This window comes from Salvelinus alpinus, chromosome 21, assembly GCF_045679555.1.
Source record: "Salvelinus alpinus chromosome 21, SLU_Salpinus.1, whole genome shotgun sequence".
NCBI classification, from domain to species: domain Eukaryota; kingdom Metazoa; phylum Chordata; class Actinopteri; order Salmoniformes; family Salmonidae; genus Salvelinus; species Salvelinus alpinus.
The window spans coordinates 3,263,886-3,289,925 of NC_092106.1; the positions used below are offsets into that span (position 1 = coordinate 3,263,886).

Here is a 26,040-nt window from a genome sequence, read left to right on the forward strand (position 1 = left end):
TGGCTCTGAACTAACATAATCATATGTTGTGCTTTCGCTGTAAAGCCTTTTTGAAATCGGACACGATGGGTAGATTAACAAGATGTTAATCTTTCATTTGCTGTATTGGACTTGGTAATGTGTGAAAGTTACATATTTCAAAAAAATATGTTTGAATTTCCCGTGCTGCCTTTTCAGCGGAATGTTGTCGAGGGGTTCCGCTAGCGGAACGCCTGCGCTAGAAAGGTTAAAAAACACTTCTTAGCTCTTGGAGTCCCATGCAGGAAAAGCTAGACTAGTTTTTTTCTGTTGTGCGTAATGTGCAGTAGTCTACAGTATCATATATGTATTGGATAACGACATAATCACTTGGGCTTTTTTGGGCTTGGGCTCATAAAATGTCTTTAATGTATGGCTCATTAGGCTCCGGTAGCATTAGGCTTGAATTTTCGATCAAAACTCTAATCAAATCCAGAGATAGGCTATTTATATGCTTTTGAATGACACTTCTGGTTTTAACAGGAAGTACCGGGTTACCCGGGAAAAAAGTGATTTATTCTCAGGATGGAACATTTGTAAAATACTGGGAAAATATTCAACCCTAGTCCAAGGTCCCTCCACTCAGACTCTCGGTTTGGAGGAGGCGGCTGAGAGGGGATGAGAGGAATCGAGGAGTGATGAGTTGAGAAAGAGCCCTTACATTCCAACATTCATGACCAACCCCGCATTCATAAAATGCCTCAGAGTAGGAGTGCTGATCTAGGATCAGGTTGCCCCTCTTATTCATTATGACTTAAAATGCTAAACAGATCCTAAAATCAGCAGTCCCACTCTGAGATGCTTTGTGAATACGGGCCCTGGTCTGGCCTGCCTGCATGTATACTGCTATGTCATCTTGACACCAACTGTTCTAAGATCTGTTCACAGGAGCTAGAGATTAGAGATTGGGATCGTTGAGGGGGAAAAGATTACTGGAGATTATAGGATGTAGGTATCGGGGTCAATTCTATTTAAATTCCTACAACTCAGGAAGTAAACTGAAATTCCAATTCCCTAATTTTCCTAATTTCTTTTCGATGAGGGAAATGTAAATTCTGCTTTATTCCTGAATTGATATAGAATCGACCCCAAACCCCGGTAGGTATACATACCATATAGAAGCGCATAACAATATGTATACAACATATATCTTAGAAGAAAGGTTAGAGAAGCTACTACCGGTGAAGGGAGAAAAGAGAAGGTAAGCGGAACAAAAACATAAAGAGAGACAAAAACTTACCGCAATCTTGATACAGAAAAAACAAAATGAAGAAAAGAAAAAGAGCAGATGGAGGAATTAAAGAGACTGACTAGAGACTGACTAGAGACAAGTTGTGATCCACCCCTCTCTCAATTCACCAAAGGTTAAATGTCTAAAGGATTCAGGCTCTTCTAAAATGTGTCCAACCAGCTTAGTGATTGTAGGAGTTTGACGTCCTTTATGGGACAAAATACTCGGTGAGACTGGGTTCGTACCAGAGGGCTATAGCTATAGCATGTACTGACTAGCTATCAAGCTAGTCGAAGCTAGTTGAAACTAGTTTAGCATCGCGCTGTGACATCATTCCTCCTCCCCTGAGACCTGAAGGACTGAATCCCAGAGCAGGGATGGTACACGCTAGCCTGAGTGCCAGTCTGTGTGTGCGATCCAGATCGATGCCAAACATGACAATGAGTAACAAGGAGTTAGCATGATAGCACAAACAGACTGTCACTCAGGCTAGGTACACAGTACACACACACCTATCGATAAGGTGTGCTTGTCATTTTCAGTGTCTTCAGTGGCTCTGATGGCACTTACCAATCCGTAGAACGCCACGCGGTAGTATCGGCCAAACAGACGCTTCTCAGAGTTCACGACCTCTGTCACCTTCAGGTAGGAGCGGTGGATGTCGTAGTACAGCTCCGATAGCCTCTGTGGATCACACACACAATGTCAATCACATCTGGTATTACACCATCTCCTTCCTGTCCGAGTGTTTCTGGCCTGGTCAAGAAACAACCTTGTCCTATCCCCCCTGTCACCTTGAAATCTCGCCTCTTCTCAAAGACGGCAATGACGGGTTTGTTGATATCGGCGATGAGCTCGTGCCTCTCAGACTTCCACAGGTAGTCCACACACAGCTCCAGCTGCTCCACTAGAGTGTCCTACATACACAGGAAGGTTAGGATCTGTTTAGCATTTTGAAGTCTAAATGAATAAGAGGCGACCTGATGAATAAGAGGCGACCTGATCAACACTCCTACTCTGAGACACTTTATGAATACGGGCCCAGGCTCTGCACTGCATTGTCATTGAATGATCTTCCAAATCTATACAATTCTTTGTACTGTAGCCAGTGGTGGTGAGGGTACCTCAGTGTAGGGGGTATCCTGAGTCCCTGTGTCCTCTTTCATGGCCCCCTCTTCCTTCACGTTCGGTGAGATGCACAGGAAGGCCGCCCAGCCCATGGAGAACGACGCTGAGGTTTCAAACAGGATATGACATCAGAGAAGGAGGGACATAGGAGCAGAGAGCTCATAGGAACAACATGTTGTCACTCTCTTCTTTATGCTTGTGTGCATTTTATCATCCGATGGTATGAACCCATACACCACACACTCTCGCTAACTCTCACACACACACACACACACACACACACACACACACACACACACACACACACACACACACACACACACACACACACACACACACACACACACACACACACACACACACACACACACACACTGTGGTACTTAACATTCCTTGTGTTCCGTATCAACAAACCCAAACAGAGAACAGTAACTCCATTCATTGTGAACGTGCTTTCTTTACACATATCAAGTGAAACTTAGGTGGACATCAATAAAGGCATCTCAAAAGGCAAGGTAGACCACAGACATCCAGACATCTTTCAATAGTAAAGGCAAATCAGTGGACATTATACCTGCCTGGACATTCTGCAAGTCTTTTGAGTCATAAGGTATGTTCAGCATACCACTTAGAATGCATGTCCAATACATTGCTTTGTTCTAAGTGGTATGGCTAAGCCATTGCAGTGGACTTCAAAACATTACACTGTGCATCTGTAATAATTCAGACTCCATTTTGCTAGTTGCAGTCAAAGTTTGGTCCTAGTGTTTTTAAGTAAACTGTTTTTACTATCTATATTGTATACTGTATGTAGATTATGTGTACGTTCTATATACTCTGTTTATTGCTGTCAGCACCATTTCACAAGGTTAAATTCCTGGTAGATGTACACTTTACATACACTTAGGTTGGAGTCATTAAAACTAGTTTTTCAACCACTCCACAAATGTCTTGTTAACAAACTATTGTTTTGGCAAGTCGGTTAGGACATCTACTTTGTGCATGACACAAGTAATTTCCCCAACAATTATTTACAGACAGATTATTTCACTTATAATTCACTGTATCACAATTCCAGTGGGTCAGAAGTTTACATACACTAAATTGACTGTGCCTTTAAACAGCTTGGAAAATTCCAGAAAATGATGTCATGGCGTTAGAAGCTTCTGATAGGCTAATTGACATAATTTGAGTCAATTGGAGGTGTACCTATGGATGTATTTCATTGAGTGTATGTTCACTTCTGACCCACTGGGAATGTGATGAAAGAAATAAATAATTCTCTCTACTATTATTCTGACATTTCACATTCTTAAAATAAAGTGGTGATCCTAACTGACCTAAGACAGAGAATTTTTACTAGGATTAAATGTCAGGAATTGTGAAAAACTGAGTTTAAATGTATTTGGCTAAGGTGTATGTAAACTTCCGACTTCAACTGTACATGTACGAATAAAGTTCTGATTCTGAAGTCAGCATAGCTTGAATCAGCCCCCACCCTTTACACATCCCGGTTCCATGGCAGCACACTCACTTTCTCCATCTCGGGGGGTTAGTAAGGGGCTACAGTTAATGACATTGGGCTCCTCAGGAACCACACTTAACATCCTGGCCTTGTCAGGTTTCCAGTAGCCTGCGTTATAAGGAGGAGTATAGGAGTTTACTGTACACAATGTAACTTTCCACTTGCTGTTTTGCCTTTTTTCACTTCACGACAAGCCAGTGCTTTACAAGGCATGCTTTCCACACCCGGCGAGTGGCGGCAGAAAGAGAGAGATGACGGCTCATGCGCTGAACGGTGAAGCATGCATCGGCTAGCAAGCACATACACGCGCAGATGGAGACACCGAGTTCCCGTGTCATAGTAGCACATACTATACATGAGAGGATGTGAAGTCGCACTCACAGCAGCAGACACTGGCTATGTCTCAAATGGCACCCTATTTCCTATGTAGTGCACTACTTATGACCAGGGCTCGTCAAAAGTAGTGCACTATATAGGGAATATGGTGCTATTTGGGATGCAAACCTATGTTTGTGTATGAGAGATTAAAGAGTGGATGGCCAGTACTGTAGCACATAGAGGTCTCTGTGTGCTGATTGGATGATGTCATTGTTTTCCAGACACTCGAGTTGTGAGAGAGCACACACAGCTCAGCTCTGACTAACCTCTCTTCTCACACACACACACACACACACACACACACACACACACACACACACACACACACACACAAAATAAGTAATATGCCAACACACAAAAGCATGCACACATACAGTGGATAACAAACCCACAAGCACATGTATACACACACGCACAGACATAAGCATACACGCACACACATCAACCCACTCATACCATTTCCACCCCTTCACAAGCAGAAGAACTAGTTAGAAACAAATGTTTGCACAGAGAGGCTACAGTAGCCATATGCACAAAGCGCTGAATGATGATGTCACACATGCTGTCCAGCCAATCGATGGACAGAAGCGGCCAGAAGACTCACAAGCAAAGAGGTCAGAGGTTCTCCACACACACATGCACACGCTGGAGAGAACACGCATGCATGCGCGCACACACACACACACACACACACACACACACACACACACACACACACACACACACACACACACACACACACACACACACACACACACACACACACACACACACACACACACACACACACACACACTGCAGAAGCTTGTTAGCAGTACTGCCATGTTGCGGCCCACCGGGCTGTGCTCACCTCTCCTCTTGAGGGACTCAGCGATCAGGGCTGAGATGTGAATGTAACACATGGCCGCCTGAGGGACAGAGGAACAGGAGGAAAGGAGGTGAACAGTTTAATCACAGATACCATCACATCATTAACTAGGCGTCTCGGAGTAGGAGTGCTGATCTACGATCAGTTTGGACTTTTAGTTCACAATGAATAAGATTACCTGGATTACATGGACAGGGGGGGGAGATGATTCGAGATCAGCACTCCTACTCTGAGATGCTCTGATATGGCCCCTGAACACTATCACAGTGTAACAACCCTAATCTTAGAAAGAGACTGTAGCAGTCTGAAGTTTGAATTACACGCTAAAATGATGGTGTCAGAGGTGGGATGGTACAGTGGGTATAATAAGTATTCCCCCCCTTAGATTTCTATACATTTTATTGTGTTACAAAGTGAGTTTAAAATTTATTTAATGTTTTTTTTATTTTTTTATCAATGATCTACACAACATTTCTTAAAAAGTTATAAAAAATTAAAACACAAATATTCCTTGATTAGATGTAATCACCTTTGGCAGTGATTACAGGTGTGAGTCTTCTTGGGTTTGTCTCTAAGAGCTCTGCACACCTGGACTGTGCAATGTTTGGCCATTAGGTGTTGGGGGGTCATGGCTACACAGCAATTTTCAAATCTTGCCATAGATTTTCAATCAGATTTAAGTCAAAACTGTAACTTGGCCACTCAGGCACATTCACTGTCTTCTTGGTAACCAACCCCAGTGTAGATTTGGCATTGTGTTGTACGTTATTGTCCTACTGAAAGTTGAATTTGTCTCCCAATGTCTGGTGGAAAGCAGACTGAAGCAGATTTTCCTCTAGGAATATACCTGTGTTTAGCTTCATCCCGTTTCTTTTTATCCTGAAAAACTGGGCAGTCTTTGCTGATGTCGAGCATACCCATACCATGATGCAGCTACCACCATGCTTGAAAATAAGGAGGCAGTTGTCATAAGGCTTTGCATTTAGACCAAAAAGTTTATTCCAACTTTAGTGTCTTGCTGCAAACTGGATGCATGTTTTGGAATATTTTTTATTACGTATTCTTCTTTTCACTCTGTCATTTAGGTCATTATTGTGGAGTAACTACAATATTGTTGATCTACCCTCAGTTTTTTCTCCCATCACAATCATTGAACTCTGTAGCCGTTTTTACAAAAAATCACCAACGGCCTCATGGTGACATCCCTGAGCAGTTTCCTTCCTGCCCTGCAGCTCAGTTCAGAAGGACGACTGTGTCTTTGGTGTGTTTGGGTGGTTTAATACATCATCCGTTATTAACTTGACCACGCATGAAAATATATTCAATGTCTGATTTGTTATTGTTACCCATCTGCCAATCCCTGCCCTTCTTTATTACGCTTTCGAAAAGCTCCCTGGTCTTTGTAGATAAATCTGTGCTTGAAATGCAATACTTGACTGAGGGAGCTTACAGATGTGGTATGTATGGGGGACAGAGGAAGGGGTTAGTCATTTTTTTTTTCTTCACACAGATTGAGTTCATATAACTTACGTGATTTGTTAAACCAGATTTTACAACGGAACTACACTGAAGAAAAATATAAATGCATGTAAAGTGTTGATGTGTCGCGCTGCACGAGGCAAATGGTGGTCACACCAGATACTGACTGGTTTTCCCATTCCACGCCCCCACCTTTAAAAAAAAGTTGCATATCTGTATTCCCAGTCATGTGAGATCCATAGATTAGGGCCTAATGAATTGATTTAAACTGACTGATTTCCTTATATGAACTGTAACTCGGCAAAAACCTTTAAATGTTTGCATGCTGCGTTTATTTTTTTGTTCAGTGTAATTTAGTCTGGCCTTAACAAAGAGAGTGAATACTTATGCCACAACTATCTTTTAGTTATTTAAATTTGTAAACATTTGTAGAATTTTCTTTTCACTTCGACATTATAGAGTATTTTGTGTAGATCTATGACAAAAAAAATGTAATTAATTTCAGTCCCACTTTGTAACGCAACAAAATGTGAAAAAAATCCAAGGGGGTGAATACTTATGATACCCACTGTACATATCTCTGTACCCTACAGTATACATAACATAGCATCAGATCACATAACATATCCCAGTAACCCAGGTCCTACTGTACCTCGGAGAGGTCTCCGTTGCGGACGTGTATCTTGGCCATGCTCTCCAGCCAGGTGCGCCGGAGCTCGGGCGTGCTGGCGTAGGAGTTGGCCAGGCTGTACTGCAGGTCCACCAGCATCTCCGGGTCCTTCTCGTGCTCCTTCATCTGGGACGTGGCCATCAGCACCGTGCGGATCCGCTTGGTCAAGTCTTTCACCTCGGCAGGGAACGGTGTGTTCTGGGAGTGCAGATGGATCATACACGTCGACATCACAGTTCATAAAGGTTTATTGTCCTTTTGGGCAAAGGGTTTTTGGCTTCTGTGTGGCTCAGTTACAGAAACAATGTACATGGCATGACGTCACATCAGATCAAACACGGACAGTATACACAATCGCAGCATATACAAACATTATTAGTCACTAGAGGGAGTTAAGAGAGGAATCACTAACTCACTAATTCCTCAACACTAGGGCTGACACCCAAATGCCACCCTACTTGCCATATAGGCAGTGTCAGAGGAAGGCTCTAACAATTGTCAAAGACTCCTGCCACCCAAGACATCGACTGTCCATCCTGCTACTGCACTAACTCTTTTGACGCATCACATATGCTGCTGTTACTGTTTATTATCTATCCTGTTGCCTAGTCACTTTATCCCTACCTATATGTACATATCTACCGCTATTACCTCGTACCCCTGCACATCGACTCGGTACTGGTACTCTGTGTATATAGCCAAGTTATTGTTACTCGTTGTGTATTTATTCCTCGTGTTATTATTATTTATTTTTTTCTCTTTGCATTGTTGGGAAGGGCCCGTAAGTAAGCATTTCACTGTTAGTCTACATCTGTTGTTTACGAAGCATGTGACAAATAACATTTGATTTTCTGCAATTCTTCAAATTTTGCCACAGGGCGGAGAGGAGAATTAGCAATTTTACAGCAAATTTCATGCAATTCTACACATTCTTTCCATAGGGTGGAGAGAAAATGTTGCTGTTTTAAAGCTAGTTTGTTGCAATTCTACATATTTTACCATGGGGCGGAGAGAAATGTTTGCAGTTTTTAATATGATCTCTGAGTGAGACTGACTACTAACTTAGATAGCTGGCCCCTAGACTAACTTACCCATCAAAAATTGTTCTGCTGACAAGGGCTAATTGAGTGACTATTAGTGACTGACATTACAAGAGAAAAACTGTTGATACACAACGAAATTTAGAAATTGCACCTTGTGTTTTCCAATTTCCTACCGCGCAACCGTAAGTTGACACCCCGACTGAGTTCCCCCGCCAGTTTCCCATCCCTGATATATACTGTAGTGGATTATAAAGGGAATAGGGTGCAATTTGGGACGCAGAACAGTTCCCACTCCAGTCCCTGTTCTCACCTTGAGAGGAGCATCTCCGTTGGCAAAGTTATTGATGATGGCCAGAGACTGTTGGAAGCGTGAGCCTCCGATGCCAGCATCCGCGATCAGCTGACTCACTGCCTTGATCAGCTGGAGGGGATGGAGGAGCGAGAGAGGAGAGAAAGGGAACGAGAGTAAAGGTGACGCTAATCACAACCGCTCTGAGACAGGGTGGCGACGTGTGTGTCGTCTCTGATCGGCTGCTAAACTGTCCGTTTCAGAGGTAAACAAAGCCATAGAAATATCGTGGCCTTTTCTCTATCCAGGCCCTGTGTTCACCGAACAAAACAGTGAAAATAAAGAAAGCTCTGGCACACACACACACACTCACACACATACCCACCCCCACACCAAGACCCACACCACACACATCCCTCCACCACCGCTGGCTGACCTGTAGGTGGGAGCGGACGATGGACTTCCCCTTGGTGAACTCAAAGTTTTTCCTCATGAAGAAGTAGAGGAGTGCGGAGGCCTCAGTCTGGGTGGAGCTGGAGCGGTGGTTACAACACTTCAGGATCTCGTAGCACAGGCAGCCACACAGGTCCGCTTTACCCTGGAAGAACGCAGAGGGGAACTAGAGAGAGAGAGAGAGAGGGCGTAAGAAGGGAGAACGAGGGGAAGTAAGGAAGGGGACAGAGAGAAGAGATGGGGTTAAAGAGGAAGAGAGTAGGGAAGGAGAGAAAGAGGGACAGAGAGAGAGAGAGTTCAGCGTCAATAATGTAATATGAAGTCAGTTAGTGTGCATGGGTGTGAGAGAGCTATCAGCTAGTACACAGACCTTCTGTATGAAGAGGCGCAGGGCAGCGAAGACGTGTCTCAGGGTGCTGGTGGACTGATTGATCTGGAAGAACAGGAGGTAGGTGTCGAACACCGTCTTCATCAGCAGGTTCTGACCCTCGTCCTGCAGTAACTGTTTCTGTGGGAGAGAAGAAGAGAACAACAATCAACATATGTGCTTCCCAAATGGCATCCTCTTCCTTATCTCGTCCACCAGCCGGGTGGGTACCATAAGGGTACCCTGTTCCATATATAGTGCACTATTTTTGACCAGGGCCTATAGGGCTCTTGTCAAAAGTAGTGCACTATATAGAGAAAATGGTGCCATTTGGGACACAGCCATAATATGAATCACAAAAGAGTCAAAAAGACAAACAAAGCAGCATGTCTAGGTTGCTTTACAGAGTATAGCAATTATAGGTATTGAGGGACAGCTGACTTGAGGGCTGAGGAGTGCACAGTAACCTACAAGAACAACAGACGATACAAATCCCTAGCTTGGACTACAAACTGAATATCTCAGATTCAGTGAAGTGAAACAAGAGTGAATAGTGAAACAGAGTGGTATTTAGTGTGGATTTCAGGCGAAAAAGTCACTGTAGTTCTTAGTAATAACCACAAGGTGGCAGTGGCGTATTAAAATAGGCTCATGAATGACAGGTCTAGGATAAGGCAAAATTCTGGAAATTTCCCCTACAATTCCCAGGTCTTCCAGAAATCCTGCTTGGATTTCCTGTTTGTTCCCTCGTGATTCCAGGAATCTACCAACTGGGATGTCTGGAAAACCTGGGAATTTTGGGAAAGTTGAGCAACCGCAGCAGGTCTGTAGGTTGTAGAGATCGGTGTTTGACCATTCAGACAGTGGTCAGTGTTGTTGTCTGACCTTGTGGTGATGGACAAAGAGGCCCAGGACATCCAGTACGATGAGGGCCACCTCGGTGGACAGATTGGCCTCGATGTCCGTCGGGCTCAGGTGGTCACCCTCTGGGATGTTCCCATCTGAGGGAAGGACAGGAAAAGGGCAATGGTACAGCCGCACAGCTAGCAACAACAGCCCAACCCTAACCCTAGCAATAACCCTCACGCACCTAACAAAAGACAACACGAGAGACAGAATTATAATAGCTAAGTAATGTTACTTAGCACTGTAATAGATAAGAAACAGCACTATTGGCGGTTTGTAAAAGTAAAACAGCTATTGGCCTAGGACAACAAAAGCTAACAACTAACTAAATAACAGAACACATTGATGTGAACTAAACAGTTTTGAAATGGGACCGGGGTGGCATTGCCCAGCGGTGTTGTTAGGCGGGAGTACTCGGGGGGGCATTACCAGTCTCCATCATCTGCAGCAGCTTGGGGTTGGTCAGAGCGTTCTTGGCCCGGATGATGGGCATTGTCTGGGAGCGGGCGTGCCGATGGCCATCCTGTCCTGACAGCATCCTGGTGGCCAGAAGGTCAGGGGTCAAAAGGTCAACACATAACTTTCAACCTCACAAGTCGGGGTGGTGTTCAGCAGGGACGAAACAGGTGAAAGCGTTTTGAAACAAAGGGAGATACTCTGTGAACTTATCCGATAGGAACGCTCATTTTACCCGTTCCATAATGTTTCGTGAACACGACACCCAATATATTCACTCCACCTCGAAAACAGCCTGTAATTCTGCACTGCCGCCCAATCCCAAATGGACCAGTAGACCCTATGCACTTGTGGAGATCTGAGAGGACGTGATTGGTATAAGCAATATGGAGAAATTTCCAATTAACCTTGGAGGACCATTTATTGATTGCACCTGTCAAATCTTATCAGATCTCCACAAGTGCATAGGGTCCAGGGGTCCATTCGGGATTGGTCCTAAGTGTTTGAAAATGTCTAAGAAAACATTATCGCCTGTAACGTGACAACACACAGGTTAATGCGACCACGTAGTTAAACGGGATTGCTGTTAAGACAGGGATTCTATTTTTAATGAGGGAGGATATGCAGACAAAGGACTAGGCAATTACACCGCGCCACACGTATGGTAGACACTGGGGGGGGGGGGGCATGCTGGGCAAACAGAGTGGCCACCACACTACGTCACATGACACACTCACAATGTCCACCATGGATGGTCACGTGTTGAGGACCATGAAGACAACACTGATGAGCAGCAAATGATGAACTAAACTCATAACAGGACAAATGGTGTACACAAACTCAGCTGGTTTAAGTCCTATTTATAGTTTCCTGGACTAAAAATGTATAGTTTACTGGACTAACCTGGAGTTGAGTGATAGAGGTAGAAAGGAGCTTTTCTGTTCCACTTTATTTTGAGCTTTCGTCCAGTAAGCTATACATTTTTGTACAGTAAACTATATAAAGAAAATTTAAAGACACCTAGCTATTGTTACTGCCTGTAGAAAGTCTACACCCCCTTTAACTTTTGTCACATTTTGTTGCGTTACAAAGAGGGATTAAAATGGGTTTAATTGTCATTTTTTGTCAACGATCTACACACATTTTACAATAAAACTGTAACGTACAATTTTGGGGGAAAAGTCAAGGGGTCTGAATACTTTCTGAACTGCACTGTATTTATCACCCTTTTCACTATCGTGCCAACCTGAACTATATTATACTGGCTCTGATATTTTATTTTCACATTGTCCTTTCCAGCACGGTTCCAGCAACTACAGTGGATGCGTAACCAGGCCAGCAGAGTGCAGCTCGGCTCAGCTCAGTAGTGTGAAAAGGGTACTTATGTGTGTGTGTAAGTTCGTGTCGGACGCTGTGTGGAGCTCCGAGGTGAAGTTTCCCCTAGGTACAGATTCCCCTCCCCCAATCCTAACCTTAACCATTAGTGGGGTAAACGCTAAACTGATCCAAGATCAGGTGGTAGGGAAAACTTCACCCTGCTCCCTGTGTGGAGGGCCCCCAGGTAGCGACTGTGTGTTTACCATTGAGGGAGCAGGCCTGTGGAGGACTGGGCGGAATGGTTAGAGCCCTTCAGGGTGCCATTGTTCTGGGTGCCCTGGGCCAGCTTTACCACGGCCGCTAGCTTCCTGTTCACAAGCCAATGACACCAGCGTTAAGTAACAGCATCATCATCATCATTATCATCATACTCTTCCTCCTCGTTGTCAAACTGAACATCACGACCCGAATTTATCAAGCGTCTCAGATTAGGAGAGCTGGGATCAGTTTAGCCTTTCATATCATAATGAATCAGATTATTATGGACAGGGGGGGTCCTGATCCGAGATCAGCACTCCTACTCTGAAACGCTTGATACATGTGGGCTCAGGTGGGCTAAAGGCATCAAGCCAAGCAGAAAGAGGAGGGGGTCATTTCAGTAAGGGACGCTGCCACAGCAAAGTAGCGGGGTTAGTGGCGTTAGAGAGAGAAATATATTTTTTTCTTCCAATGTTAGGTTGAGGTTGCCGTTAGTTTGGAAGTATTTTACGGGCTATAGAGAGCATTAGTCGGAAGCAAGGGTCAGAGCGCTTTAGTAAACGCGACCTAGTTGGCTTGCTGCCAATACATTAGCTAGTGTACGCGGTGACAGAGATGAACATACGCATTGAGCCGAACAAGAACAGCTAATGCCGTCTCAATGAGCAGATGTGTTAGTGGTCAGGTCACTGATGCTACTACGGCCAGTACACACAGAGAATGTAGAGCAGCGGATGGAGGGATGATGAGGAGGAGGGATGGTCATCATGCAACAAGAAAGCTACATGATCATTAGCTCACATATGACAGCGGCAAAGCCATGCAGTAGCTACACACGTGTACCCGCGCGCGCGCGCACAAAAATATCACAGCAAAAGTTTAGGGTTAAACGGTAAGAAATCAGTCTTCGTTGCACCACATTTGTCCCACATGTAGGGTGGCCATCAATACATGTGCAGTCACATAGACCATCCATTAACACATCAATACATGGAGCGTAGAGGAGGAAACGCAGAGGGGGAGGCAGGAGCAAGGTCAACGAACACACATACCAGTGTAATCAGTGTGTCAACATGTAGTATCAGTGTTTACGAGTGTTTAATGTTTTATCAACGTGACAGAAACGCCGACAAGTGTCATAGAAAACAGCCGTTTAGTGGATGGGTCCCAAACGGCACCCTATTTGCCTTTGTCTAATCAAATCAGTGCATTGGTCACGTACATAGATTTGCAGGTGTTATAACAGGTGCAGCGAAATGCTTATATTACTAGCTCCAAGAGTGCAGTAGAATGTCTCGCAAATACAATACAAACACACAAATACTAAAACTAATCGAAACAAGAAATAGCAGAACTGGTCCAATTAACAATCCAGGAGTAAATCAATTAGAGCGAGCCTGTGTCGAGCCTGTGTCAGAATGTTATATACAGTGGGGAGAACAAGTATTTGATACACTGCCGATTTTGCAGGTTTTCCTACTTACAAAGCATGTAGAGGTCTGTCATTTTTATCATAGGTACACTTCAACTGTGAGAGACGGAATCTAAAACAAAAATCCAGAAAATCACATTGTATGATTTTTAAGTAATTAATTTGCATTTTATTGCATGACATAAGTATTTGATACATCAGAAAAGCAGAACTTAATATTTGGTACAGAAACCTTTGTTTGCAATTACAGAGATCATACGTTTCCTGTAGTTCTTGACTAGGTTTGCACACACTGCAGCAGGGATTTTGGCCCACTCCTCCCTACAGATCTTCTCCAGATCCTTCAGGTTTCGGGGCTGTCGCTGGGCAATACGGACTTTCAGCTCCCTCCAAAGATTTTCTATTGGGTTCAGGTCTGGAGACTGGCTAGGCCACTCCAGGACCTTGAGATGCTTCTTACGGAGCACCTCCTTAGTTGCCATGGCTGTGTGCTTCGTGTCGTTGTCATGCTGGAAGACCCAGCCACGACCCATCTTCAATGCTCTTACTGAGGGAAGGAGGTTGTTGGCCAAGATCTCGCGATACATGGCCCCATCCATCCTCCCCTCAATACGGTGCAGTCGTCCTGTCCCCTTTGCAGAAAAGCATCCCCAAAGAATGATGTTTCCACCTCCATGCTTCACGGTTGGGATGGTGTTCTTGGGGTTGTACTCATACTTCTTCTTCCTCCAAACACGGCGAGTGGAGTTAGACCAAAAAGCTCTATTTTTGTCTCATCAGACCACATGACCTTCTCCCATTCCTCCTCTGGATCATCCAGATGGTCATTGGCAAACTTCAGACAGGCCTGGACATGCACTGGCTTAAGCAGGGGGACCTTGCGTGCGCTGCAGGATTTTAATCCATGACGGCGTAGTGTGTTACTAATGGTTTTCTTTGAGACTGTGGTCCCAGCTCTCTTCAGGTCATTGACCAGGTCCTGCCGTGTAGTTCTGGGCTGATCCCTCACCTTCCTCATGATCATTGATGCCCCACGAGGTGAAATCTTGCATGGAGCCCCAGACCGAGGGTGATTGACCGTCATCTTGAACTTCTTCCATTTTCTAATAATTGCGCCAACAGTTGTTTCCTTCTCACCAAGCTGCTTGCCTATTGTCCTGTAGCCCATCCCAGCCTTGTGCAGGTCTACAATTTTATCCCTGATGTCCTTACACCGCTCTCTGGTCTTGGCCATTGTGGAGAGGTTGGAATCTGTTTGATTGTGTGTGGACAGGTGTCTTTTATACAGGTAACGAGTTCAAACAGGTGCAGTTAATACAGGTAATGAGTGGAGAACAGGAGGGCTTCTTAAAGAAAAACTAACAGGTCTGTGAGAGCCGGAATTCTTACTGGTTGGTAGGTGATCAAATACTTATGTCATGCAATAAAATGCAAATTAATTATTTAAAAATCATACAATGTGATTTTCTGGATTTTTGTTTTAGATTCCGTCTCTCACAGTTGAAGTGTACCTATGATAAAAATTACAGACCTCTACATGCTTTGTAAGTAGGAAAACCTGCAAAATCGGCAGTGTATCAAATACTTGTTCTCCCCACTGTATATGGGGTATACAATCTTCCCAGCTCTGCAGATTCTGTTGTGAGGAGGCAGAGTCATTAGATCATTTATTTTGGTATTGTCCATATGTAGCTCGTTTTTGGTCACAGGTCCAGGAATGGCTGAAGAATTGCAACATTTGCCTAGAACTAACGCTACAGATAGCAATACTGGGGGATTTGAAAAGCCATAGTCAATCAATCAATAATATAATAATTATTTTAGCAAAAATGTTTATTTTTAATTTACAATCTGTAGAAGCTATGAGAATAGGAAGGTTCAAATCTTTTGTGAAGCATCACAGCACAGTTGAAAAATATATGGCAAATAAAAATCCGAAATGGATGATGTTGGAAGATAGATGGGAGGGGTTGAGTGGAACTGAAGGGTGGGACTAATAACAGGAAAAACAATGTAGGGCATGCCGGATCTGTGAAATGTGTATAGGTGCGGAGCTTTTGTGAAATAGCACAGTTACAAGTGGAAATAAAATTGGATGGACAACAGAAATAGAGGAAGGACTAAGAACAAACAAGAGAGAACTATTGTAAAGTAGACTGTGTCTGTAAAATAGGTATAAGATGTATAAATTGAAGGTAAAAGCAGAAGTGTTTATTAGTTTACTCCAATTGGGGGAGCGGTGGTAGGGTTGCGGGGAATAATATATGGCAAATAAAAATCCGAAATGGATGATGTTGGAAGATAGATGGGAGGGGTTGAGTGGAACTGAAGGGTGGGACTAATAACAGGAAAAACAATGTAGGGCATGCCGGATCTGTGAAATGTGTATAGGTGCGGAGCTTTTGTGAAATAGCACAGTTACAAGTGGAAATAAAATTGGATGGACAACAGAAATAGAGGAAGGACTAAGAACAAACAAGAGAGAACTATTGTAAACTATTGTGTCAGGAAAATAACCTCACACTCAACGTCAACAAAACAAAGGAGATGATTGTGGACTTCAGGAAACAGCAGAGGGAGCACCCCCCTATCCACATCGACGGGTCAGTAGTGGAGAAGGTGGAAAGTTTTAAGTTCCTCGGTGTACACATCACGGACAAACTGAATTGGTCCACCCACACAGACAGCGTTGTGAAGAAGGCGCAGCAGCGCCTCTTCAACCTCAGGAGGCTGAAGAAATTCGGCTTGTCACCAAAAGCACTCACAAACTTCTACAGATGCACAATCGAGAGCATCCTGTCGGGCTGTATCACCGCCTGGTACGGCAACTGCTCCGCCCACAACCGTAAGGCTCTCCAGAGGGTAGTGAGGTCTGCAGAACGCATCACCAGGGGCAAACTACCTGCCCTCCAGGACACCTACACCACCCGATGTCACAGGAAGGCCATAAAGATCATCAAGGACAACAACCACCCAAGCCACTGCCTGTTCACCCCGCTATCATCCAGAAGGCGAGGTCAGTACAGGTGCATCAAAGCAGGGACCGAGAGACTGAAAAACAGCTTCTATCTCAAGGCCATCAGACTGTTAAACAGCCACCACTAACATTTAGCGGCCGCTGCCAACATACTGACTCAACTCCAGCCACTTTAAAAATGGGAATTGATGGAAATTATGTAAAAATGTACCACTAGCCACTTTAAACAATGCCACTTAATACAATGTTTACATACCCTACATTACCCATCTCATATGTATATACTGTACTCTATATCATCTACTGCATCTTGCCATCTTTATGTAATACATGTACCACTAGCCACTTTAAACTATGCCACTTTATGTTTACATACCCTACAGTACTCATCTCATATGTATATACCGTACTCTATACCATCTACTGCATCTGCCATGCCGTTCTGTACCACCACTCATTCATATATCTTTATGTACATATTCTTTATCCCTTTACACTTGTGTGTGTGTGTAAGGTAGTAGTTGTGGAATTGTTAGGTTAGATTACTGTTGGTTATTACTGCATTGTCGGAACTAGAAGCACAAGCATTTCGCTACACTCGCATTAACATCTGCTAACCATGTGTATGTGACTAATAACATTTGATTTGATTTGATTTGATTTGATTTAAAGTAGACTGTGTCTGTAAAATAGGTATAAGATGTATAAATTGAAGGTAAAAGCAGAAGTGTTTATTAGTTTACTCCAATTGGGGGAGCGGTGGTAGGGTTGCGGGGAATAATAATAAAGGTATATTCTTTAAAAAAGTATGTATGTCTATATAGGTATGTGTATGTATATATGTGTATATGTATGCATGCGTGTATGGATATATATATTTACCCAAAAAAATATGGGGGATTGGAAATGATGCAGACAATTACATTGGAAGCAACATTCTTTCCGCAATATTAAGCTGATCCACCCCTAAAAAAAAAATATATATAAAAAAATAAAAATAAATAAAATAAATAAAAATAAAAATAATAATATAAGATACAGAAAAAAATAATAAAAAATAATAAAAAAATTAGAGCGAGCCTGTGTCAGAATCCAGAATCTAAATACATGGTGTGTATAGACAGTATCTAATTAGGAAATAAAATGGTATCTACAGTAGTAGTATATTAGGATGAGTTATGTCGAGAATACAGTACCAGTCAAAAGTGGAGTCATGTAGTAACCAAAAATGTGTTCAACAAATCCAAATAGATTTTAGATTTTAGATTCTTCAAAGGTAGCCAGGTTGCCTTGATGACAGCTTTGCACACTCTTGGCATTCTCTCAACCAGCTTCATGAGGAATGCTTTTCCAACAGTCTTGAAGGAGTTCCCACATATGCTGAGCACTAGTAGGCTGATTTTCCTTTACCCTGCGGTCCAACTCATCCCAAACCCTCTCAATTGTGTTGAGGTCGGGTGATTGTGGAGGCCAGGTCATCTGATGCAGCACTCCATCACTCTCCTTACACAGTAGGAGTTCAGGAGCAGGGCCCTGAGCATAGTGACAAGCTTGGAGGGCACTACGGTGTTGAAAGCAGAGCTGTAGTCGATGAACAGCATTCTCACATAGGTATTCCTCTTGTCCAGGTGGGATAGGGCAGTGTGCCCTACTACTACCCATAGGGGTAGTACACCCTGGTCAAAGGTAGTGCACTATAAAGGGAATAGGAGCAGGGCGCCATAGGGCTCTGGTCAAAAGTAGTGCACTATAAAGTGAATAGGGTGCTATTTGGGACACAACCAGCGTTACATGTGTGTTGTGTGTTGACGTGTCACTGTATGTATGCTCCTGCTAGGCTGTATCCACTCAACAGAGAGATTTGCAGGATGAGGTAAGAAGAGAGAAATAAAAACCACTGAGGCGCAATTGAAACGGAATACGTTATAGGAATGTCTCAGCAAAACCTTTAAACAGCGCTGTGGATGCACAAGTCATCGGCATACTTCAAAAAAAGAGCTCACACTGAGTTCAGACAGGCATCAAAGCGTTGGCGCCTCAGAGAAGGAGAGAGAGCGAGAGAGAGAGACGGACAGAGAGAGCCTATTCAAATCCCCCAGCAGCCTCTCTGATTAAGGTTGCATGTTACTTATCAGCCCCAGACAACGCACGGCACCCTGTTCCCTTTATAGTGCACTTACGGGCTCTGGTCAAAAGTCTCCCAGACCCTTCGTTTTTTATTCTACTAATGCCTGACATAGTTAAAAACGCCACATTCCCAGCCTTTTGTTGGCTCTGACAAAAAGGGAACAAAAAGAAAAAATTAACATCTCTGCTTTTTCTTCTTCTTCACATTGAGGAGGAAATAAGGACAAATGAATATAGACGAGAGGAATTCAAATTTAGGCGAAGAGAAAAAGTCTGGCTGGGAAAGCCTATGACTGCTCCAGGATCCACGTACACAAACACGCGCACACACACGAACACACAACGTGTACCCTGATACCTATATCTGAGGTGTGAATTGAACAGCATCACACACTGGTTTGAGCTCACTAGAGCATATCCATGTGATCAGGCTCTTCACCACACACACACACACCAACAAACAGACAAGACACACACACACACACCAACAAACAGACACACACACCAACAAACAGACACACACACACAAACAGACAGACCCCCCCCCCCCCCAACTACCATGCTCTTGCCAACCACGACAGTGAGAAACGTCCCAGTTCGCCCACCTCGTTTTCAACATCTCTGTGTGTCTGCCATGAATCATATTTCCCCCTTCCTCTCCACCCTCTCTCTCTCTTGCTCTCTTCTCCCTCCCTCTATCGACTGCAGCCAGCAGCAGGAGAACTATGGGGTTGGCAGGGGATCCACCCTCTTTTTGTCTCCCCAGTAGATGCAGACACAGACACAAGCACGCAAACACACATGCACACACACACAGACAGACACACACACACACACACATATGCACACCCACGCACAGACACAGACAGGCAGCAGCAGCTGGGGCTAGGGAGACAGTCAGTGAGCCCCACCCTGGATCCTTGGAGTAGTCTGGATGTGTGTGCATATGCATACAGTACACATATTCCGTTTGTGTGTGACCGACTGTTGCGTGCGCATACATTATGCACATTAAGTGTGTATGTGACTGTGTGTCAGTTGGGGGGAGGGTAGTTGAATGTGTGTGTGGTTGAATTTGTGTGTGCGTGTGTGTGTGTGTGTATCTGGCTGTTGAGCAAACATTACATTTCAAACAATCTGACAAGGTTCTGTTGCATGTCTTTCATTGATAAAACCAATGAACATACACGCACGCACGCACACACACACACACACACACACACACACACGTGCGCATGCACACACACACAAAACCTCTGAGTGGGAGAAGAAGAACAGTAGCAGGTACATAGTATCAGCTAAAAGCCCCTGTGGAAAGGCTGATACTTACCTGGCTATGTGGCGCTTCCCCAGGAATCTAAAGTGCTGGAGACACAGCCTGCATAGAGGAAGAGGAGAGAGACTGTGTATTAGGGTGTGTGTGTATGTGTGTGTGTGTTGAGTATAAGTTTGTAAGCATGTGTGTGCATGTGGGTATGTGTTGTGCGTGCTGTCACAATGCATGTGTGTGCTTGTGCAGTCACGATGTGTGTATGTGTATGTGTATGTGTGTGTGTGTGTGTGTGTGTGTCCAGTGTGAGCTGAGGAGAGGTACTACAGCACTGTGTGTCTTGGAGCTGTGTGATATAAAAACTGAAGCTCCAGCAGAGACAGGAAAGTGAATTTACTGCAGTGAATTTACTACAGAGCTGAGTGGAGGCTAGGGGAGAAAAGTTGGAGCCTATTTCTCTATAACTCTCGTCAGTTTTACAGTCCCCCGCTCTCTCTCTCTTTCTCTCACTCTTTTATCGGTCTCATTCGTTCCCCTCTGCCAAGTCTCCCATTATTCCCTTCCTCCTCTGTCTCTCTCTGATATGTACACCTTCCTCCTTCCCTCCCTCCACGTAATGAGAGGACAAAGTCATTAGCACTGGAGGGTTCAACTAAGCCTACTAAAGTTCAACTTCAAGTTAGGGTTAGATTCAATCCGGACCGCAATTGGCATGCTGACTGCAGGAATGTCAACCAGAGCTGTTGCCAGAGAATTGAATGTTCATTTCTCTACCGTAAACTGACTCCAACGTCGTTTTAGAGAATTTGGCAGTACGTCCAACCGGCCTCACAACCGCAGACCACGTGAACCACGCTAGCCCAGGACCTCCACATCTGGCTTCTTCACCAGCGGGATCGTCTGAAGGGGGGTGGAGTATTTCTTTCTGTAATAAAGCCCTTTTGTGGGGGAAAAACCCATTCTGATTGGCTGAGCCTGGCTCCCCAGTGGGTGGGCCTGGCTGCCAAGTGGGTGGGTCTATGCCCTCCAAGGACCACCCATGGTTGCACCCCTGCCCAGTCATGTGAAATCCAGGGCATAATACATTTATTTCAACTGACTGATTTATTTTTATTAACTGTAACTCAGAAAAATCTTCGAAATTGTTGCATGTTGGGTTTACATTTTTGTTCAGTATACATCTATGTGTTTGTGCGGTATGGTCAAAAAAAATGTGTAATAATGTCTTCTCTTCCTCTATAGGCTTCTTCACAACCAAGGTTAAAAGGAATGTAGCATTTCTGTTACACAATGTACAGTGTTTTAGTGAAGAATGGTGAATTTATCAATAATGTGTGGGGGGAAACGGTGGAACAGTGTCAGGAACGCAGTTCTAGTTCTGCTGGAGGTGGGAGACACTGTTTATGTCCATCTCAGTGGCAGGACGGTCTTCGAAACAACCTCAATCACTACAACACCGTCCAGTGGGTTCCTGTTCTTCAGCATGTGATAGGCCTACAGTACAAGTATGCAGTGCGATACATTTTTATTGACTGACAAGACCGTTCATTTGGCAATGAATACGTCACAACTGTGAATAGATCACAATTGTTTAGAAGCTAGTGTTTTTATCAGGTGTGGGGTGTTGTATTATCAAACTACGATCACACATTTCATCTTTTGAGAACGTAAGCTTTTCTATTTCACCAAGGGGGGGGGGGGGTCCTTTAGTAGGTTTCTGCTGGTCATCAAGCAATAATATTGGAGACACCAGCACCAAAGTGTAAGTCAGTGGAACAATTCTCATTAGTGTGCTTGAGTCAGCAAGAACAATCTTAATATTCTCCATATTCTTCATTTAAATCAACTTCTTCCCAGCGTTGCGTTTTCAACTACTTATTTGAAGTCTGAAATGGGTACGTGTGTCTTTGAAAATAAATGTCACGTGTCCAGCCACCTGTAGTATCTGTCCATCCGCACAGGGACAGAGGAAGTGTTAACACTGAGGATACTTACTCCAGGATGTTGAAGAAGTCAGAGATCTCCTGGTGTATGGCTCGGTGCCAATAGGAAACCATCACCTCTGCAAATAGAAAAAAAGGCAGTGTTATTATCACATGTACTTGTACTACTTCACTGTGCAAAAGCAAGAAATGGACTAACAGCGCATGCCAGTATCGCGATACTCTTAAGTATCATGGCAAGCGAACAAACAAACGAACAGCCTTATTTCGTCATCCAGAGTCACATAAGATTACTTCCCGAGCGTTAGCACCAATAAGGCATAGTTTAGACTTCTTCCTGTTTTCCTTTTTGCCATGGAAAATCGAGTATACTGGTATCGTAACAACCCTACTGTAGGCTACGGTCTGGTATGGAAGAGGTTAACACTAAGGAATTGGTACTAGCTTCCCGGCTACTGTAGTGTAGGCTTAGCATATGGTGCGATTGCTAGCAGGCCACTGTACTATTGGCTACGATAGACAGCTGCCTCTGATTGGGAACCATACCCGGCCAACAAAGAAATAGAAAAACTAGAATGCCCACCCAAATCACACCCTGAGCTAACCAAATAGAGAAATAAAAAGGCTCTCTAAGGTCAGGGCGTGACAGGTAGTGAAGGGGTTAACCATAGAATGACATAAAGAACACATATACAGTGCACTCCAAAGGCATTGGGACAGTGACACTTTTTTGTTGCTGTTTTGGCTCTGGATTCCAGCAGTTTGGATTTGAAATGATGCAATGGCTGAGGTTAAAGTGCAGATGATATTTGTGCTTCTGTAACTTTCTCACTCGTCATTATTCGTGACTCATTCAGGATGATCCGTAACCATGGTAGCATCCACATTGCTGTAGAAGTGTTTAGAAACGTGTTCTATTCTTATTTACAAAAAAAATTACTTCAAAATGACACAATACATTATGTACCATTAATTTCTATTGTCCACAAAATGAACTGAAACACAACCAAAACAAACAGCAAATACATCCAACAAATGTGTAGTCACAAGCTTGATGTAGACATTGCGTGCTATGAATATTGGACCAATACACTACATGGCCAAAAGTATGTGGTCACCTGCTCGTCAAACATCTCATTCCAAAATCATGGGCATTAATATGGAGTTGGTCCATCCTTTGCTGCTAGAACAGCCTCCACTCTTCTGGGAAGGCTTTCCACTAGATGTTGGGACTTGCTTCCATTCAGCAACAAGAGCATTAGTGAGGTCGGGCACTGATATTGGGCGATTAGGCCTGGCTCGCAGTCGGCGTTCCAATTCATCCCAAAGGTGTTCGATGGGGTTGAGGTCAGGGCTCTGTGCAGGCCAGTTAAGTTATTCCACACCGATCTCGACAAACCATTTCTGTATGGACCTCGCTTTATGCACGGGGGCATTGTCATGCTGAAACAGGAAAGGGCCTTCCCCAAACTGTTGCCACAAAATTAGATGCACAGAATCGTCTAGAATGTCATTGTATGTAGTAGCGTTAAGATTTCCCTTCACTGGAACTAAGGGCCTAGCCTGAACCGTGAAAAACAGCCCCAGACCATTATTCCTCCTCCACCAAACTTTACAGTTGGCTCTATGCATTCAGGCAGGTAGTGTTCTCCTGGCATCTGCCAAACCCAGATTTGTCCTTTGGACTGACAGATGGTGAAGCGTGATTCATCACTCCAGAGAACGCGTTTCCACTGCTCCAGAGTCCAATGACGGTGAGCTTTACACCACTCCAGCCGACGCTTGGCATTGCACATGGTGATCTTAGGCTTGTGTGTGGCTGCTCGGCCATGGAAACCCATTTCATGAAGCGCCGACTAACAGTTATTTTGCTGACATTGCTTCCAGAGGCAGTTTTGAACTCAGTAGTGAGTGTTGCAACCGGGGACAGCCGATATTCAGCACTCGGCAGTCCCGTTCTGGGAGGCTTGTGTGGCCTACCACTTCGCGGCTGAGGCGTTGATGCTCCTAGACATTTCCACTTCACAATAACAGCACTTACAGTTGACCGGGGCAGCTCTAGCAGGGCAGAAATTTGACGAACTGACTTGTTGGAAAGGTGGCATCCTATGACGGTGCCACGATGAAAGACACTGAGCTATTCAGTACATTCTACAGCCAATATTTGTCTATGGACATTTCATGGTTGTGTGCTCGATTTTGTACACACGCCAGCAACTGGCGTGACTGAAATAGCCGAATCCACTCATTTGAAGTGGTGTCCACATACTACGTAACTTTTTACTACTTTAATACACATAGTGAATTTGTCCCAATACTTTTGGTCCCCTAAAATGGTGGGGGGACTATGTACAAAAAGTGCTGTAATTTCTAAACTGTTCACCAGATATGAATGACAATAACCTCAAGTTAATAAAAGCTAACAATCTGCACTTTAACCTTATAGTCATTGTATAATTTCAAATACAAAAACAAAATACAAAAAATAAATTGTGTCACTGTCCCAATACTTTTGGAGCTTACTGTAGTGAATTATACAGTAGGACCTGCATGGAGGTAACACTATGTGTCTCACCCTCCGATATGGTCTTCATGATGTGGAGGAAACACATGAGCAGACTGCGCGTCTCGGCCTGGTCCAGCTTGTCAAAGCGAGATCCAAAGCCTATCAGAGACTGAGGCCGGGCAAACTAATGACAGAGAGAGTGAGGGAAGGAAGGAAGGGAGAGAAAGGGGGGAAGTTAGGAAGAGGGGGAGGGGAGAGAGAGGTGGGAGGCAGAGAGAGAGAGAAGGAGGAAGACACACATTCTTCTTTATGCTATAGCTATTTTCTTTTTGTTCTTTCTTTAAGCCAGCACAGTGTCTGCACAACATTTCTGGACATGAAATACTGCCGAGTGAGTGTTGTCATCTTTCTCACCTTTTCACATCCGTCCATCTTCTCGCTGTTCCTGTCACTGGTGCTGGGGTTGGACTCTATGCTGATCAGAGAACCCCGTGAGTCGGCATGGTTACCCGTGGAAACAGCCAGGGAGGAGAAGGCTGGGGAGGGGACGACGACAGTTCGAGGTTATGGACCTTTATGTGTAGAGAGGTGCACACACAGTTGCAAACACGCATACACACATGCAAAAGTATGCACGCGCGCTCACGCACGCACGCACGCACGCACGCACGCACGCACGCACACACACACACACACACACACACACACACACACACACACACACACACACACACACACACACACACACACACACACACACACACACACACACACACACACACACACACACACACACACTACCTGTGATGGAGTTGAGCACTTCTTTGGAAAAGGAGGCATCCACCGAGTTACCATGGCGAATGACGTGAGCCACCTGACCTGTCACGCCCACTCCCACACTCAGGTCGTCTCTTGAACCCTGGAGAGGGGGAAAGAGTTTTCTCTAACACCACTAGGCCAGAGGGATATATTTCACTGTGCCACCACGAGGCCAGAGGGATATATTTCACTGTGACACCACTAGGCCAGAGGGATATATTTCACTGTGACACCACTAGGCCAGAGGGATATATTTCACTGTGACACCACGAGGCCAGAGGGGATACATTTCACTGTGACACCACGAGGCCAGAGGGGATACATTTCACTGTGACACCACAAGGCCAGAGGGGATACATTTCACTGTGACACCACTTGGTCAGATGGATACATTTCACTGTAGCCTTTTCTCATTTGGGCAAAAGTCCGTCCTCTACCCTCTTTCCTGTCTCCTCTGTGACCCGAAACCCGATAAGTGGTGGAGGAGATGTCAATTCGTTAGTAGGTGAATGGAAGAGTGTCCTCCCCTCCTCGATAGCCACCTTCCATCGAGGATAGTCATGTGTATCCTACCCGAGTC

At 44.4% G+C, this 26,040-nt stretch overlaps 1 protein-coding gene across 7 annotated transcripts in view; it reads right to left on the bottom strand.

Annotated features, from left to right (window-relative positions):
- The window catches only part of LOC139547629 (dedicator of cytokinesis protein 10-like), a 176,329-nt gene that overhangs the window by 21,357 nt on the left and 128,932 nt on the right, over positions 1-26,040 (bottom strand). For 5 of the 7 annotated variants that reach the window (XM_071356591.1, XM_071356590.1, XM_071356589.1 and 2 more), the window contains exons 34-50: positions 25,443-25,560; positions 25,056-25,177; positions 24,711-24,825; positions 22,188-22,254; positions 20,253-20,300; positions 12,392-12,496; positions 10,785-10,894; positions 10,335-10,450; positions 9,453-9,590; positions 9,066-9,248; positions 8,651-8,761; positions 7,280-7,495; positions 5,131-5,188; positions 3,912-4,010; positions 2,374-2,480; positions 2,044-2,166; positions 1,820-1,933 (exon numbers count right to left, since the gene is read on the bottom strand). In XM_071356591.1, coding sequence (XP_071212692.1) covers positions 1,820-1,933; positions 2,044-2,166; positions 2,374-2,480; positions 3,912-4,010; positions 5,131-5,188; positions 7,280-7,495; positions 8,651-8,761; positions 9,066-9,248; positions 9,453-9,590; positions 10,335-10,450; positions 10,785-10,894; positions 12,392-12,496; positions 20,253-20,300; positions 22,188-22,254; positions 24,711-24,825; positions 25,056-25,177; positions 25,443-25,560 — 1,950 coding nt within the window. The remainder of the gene's footprint in view (positions 1-1,819; positions 1,934-2,043; positions 2,167-2,373; positions 2,481-3,911; positions 4,011-5,130; positions 5,189-7,279; positions 7,496-8,650; positions 8,762-9,065; positions 9,249-9,452; positions 9,591-10,334; positions 10,451-10,784; positions 10,895-12,391; positions 12,497-20,252; positions 20,301-22,187; positions 22,255-24,710; positions 24,826-25,055; positions 25,178-25,442; positions 25,561-26,040) is intronic. The other 2 variants (XM_071356595.1, XM_071356596.1) reach the window with 2 other exon arrangements.